Source organism: Phytophthora infestans, genomic scaffold (genome assembly GCF_000142945.1).
Source record: "Phytophthora infestans T30-4 supercont1.4550 genomic scaffold, whole genome shotgun sequence".
Taxonomy (NCBI): Eukaryota; Oomycota; class Peronosporomycetes; order Peronosporales; family Peronosporaceae; genus Phytophthora; species Phytophthora infestans.
The window spans coordinates 1-1,049 of record NW_003304130.1 but is presented as its reverse complement, the minus strand read 5'-3'; the positions used below and the strand labels follow the sequence as shown (position 1 = coordinate 1,049).

Genomic DNA, 1,049 nt, shown 5'->3' with positions numbered 1-1,049 from the left:
AGATGTTAAGTTAACGTTTTGCTCGCGCGTCTCTCACTTGCGATGACCACCTACCTACTGTACGAGTGTGCTGTTCAGTAGCAGGTTCGTACGTCAAGTTTTCACTGTGAGCTCCACCGATTAACTTGTATTCTTTTCTCATGACACAAGCTGTTTTATGGACCAAACACACTCAAATCTAATTACTATAAGCAGCGCTTCACGTGTAGACACCCTACCAACGGCTCACTTAAATTGCACACAAAGCATAAATTGCTTCGGAGAAGAAGTTCTCCTTAGCAATCGAAGCTTTTCCGAGTTGGATATTCAACGCGTGTCCTCAATGATGTACTTAGACGGATCTACAACCAAAAATCGAACGTCCGCCGGTACGTAGTTTTTTGTGTTGCATGCGTATCTCTGTGCTGGAAGCACTTCAACATGAAGCGTCGGTATCCAAACGCTTCACTACGCTGCGTAGCGTAGTACGCAGGCGATCACCAATTGTCTTCGGTGGTTGGTATTCTGAGTGCTTCCACTTTAGCTCGAAGCACCTGCTTGGGCACAGCGATGCGTATCTGAATGCACGAAATCAGAGACATCCACGCACGCAAAACAAGTTGATGCCAGCAACTCAATGGAAAACTTCGTGACCACCAACAACCGAAGTTCGCTCTCAGAGCGATGTCCATTAAAAAAACTATCTTGCAGTCCAAGCTCATTCCTCAACTAACTCAATCAAGAGCAAGCATACAAGCAAGCAAGCAACCCCAACAGAAACATCCGAAAGCATGAGTCAAGTGCTGCAGCACTCGAGCGTCTTCACATTTGTGAAGGGCGAAAGCAAGGGCGATGGCAGCATGAAGTCGCTGCTGGGTGGCAAGGGTGCCAACCTGTGCCAGATGGCGCGCAACGGCGTGAACGTGCCGCCCGGACTGACCATCACGACGGAGGTGTGCCAAGAATTCTACGCAGTGGGCGGACGCCTGCCAAACGGCCTGATGAACGAGGTGCACAATGGCGTGCGTCTGATGGAGAAGGCGCTGGGTGTGACGTTCGCTGACGTGACG

The 1,049-nt window shown here is 49.9% G+C and overlaps 1 protein-coding gene across 1 annotated transcript; it reads left to right on the top strand.

The window, feature by feature from the left end:
* Positions 1-322: 322 nt before the first annotated feature.
* On the top strand, positions 323-1,022 carry PITG_22630 (pyruvate phosphate dikinase, putative; the record flags this gene model as incomplete). The annotated part of the gene is made up of 2 exons (XM_002909652.1): positions 323-368; positions 691-1,022. Coding segments are annotated over 2 exons (357 nt in total), but the record flags the coding sequence as incomplete, so codon positions are not given.
* Positions 1,023-1,049: the final 27 nt, after the last annotated feature.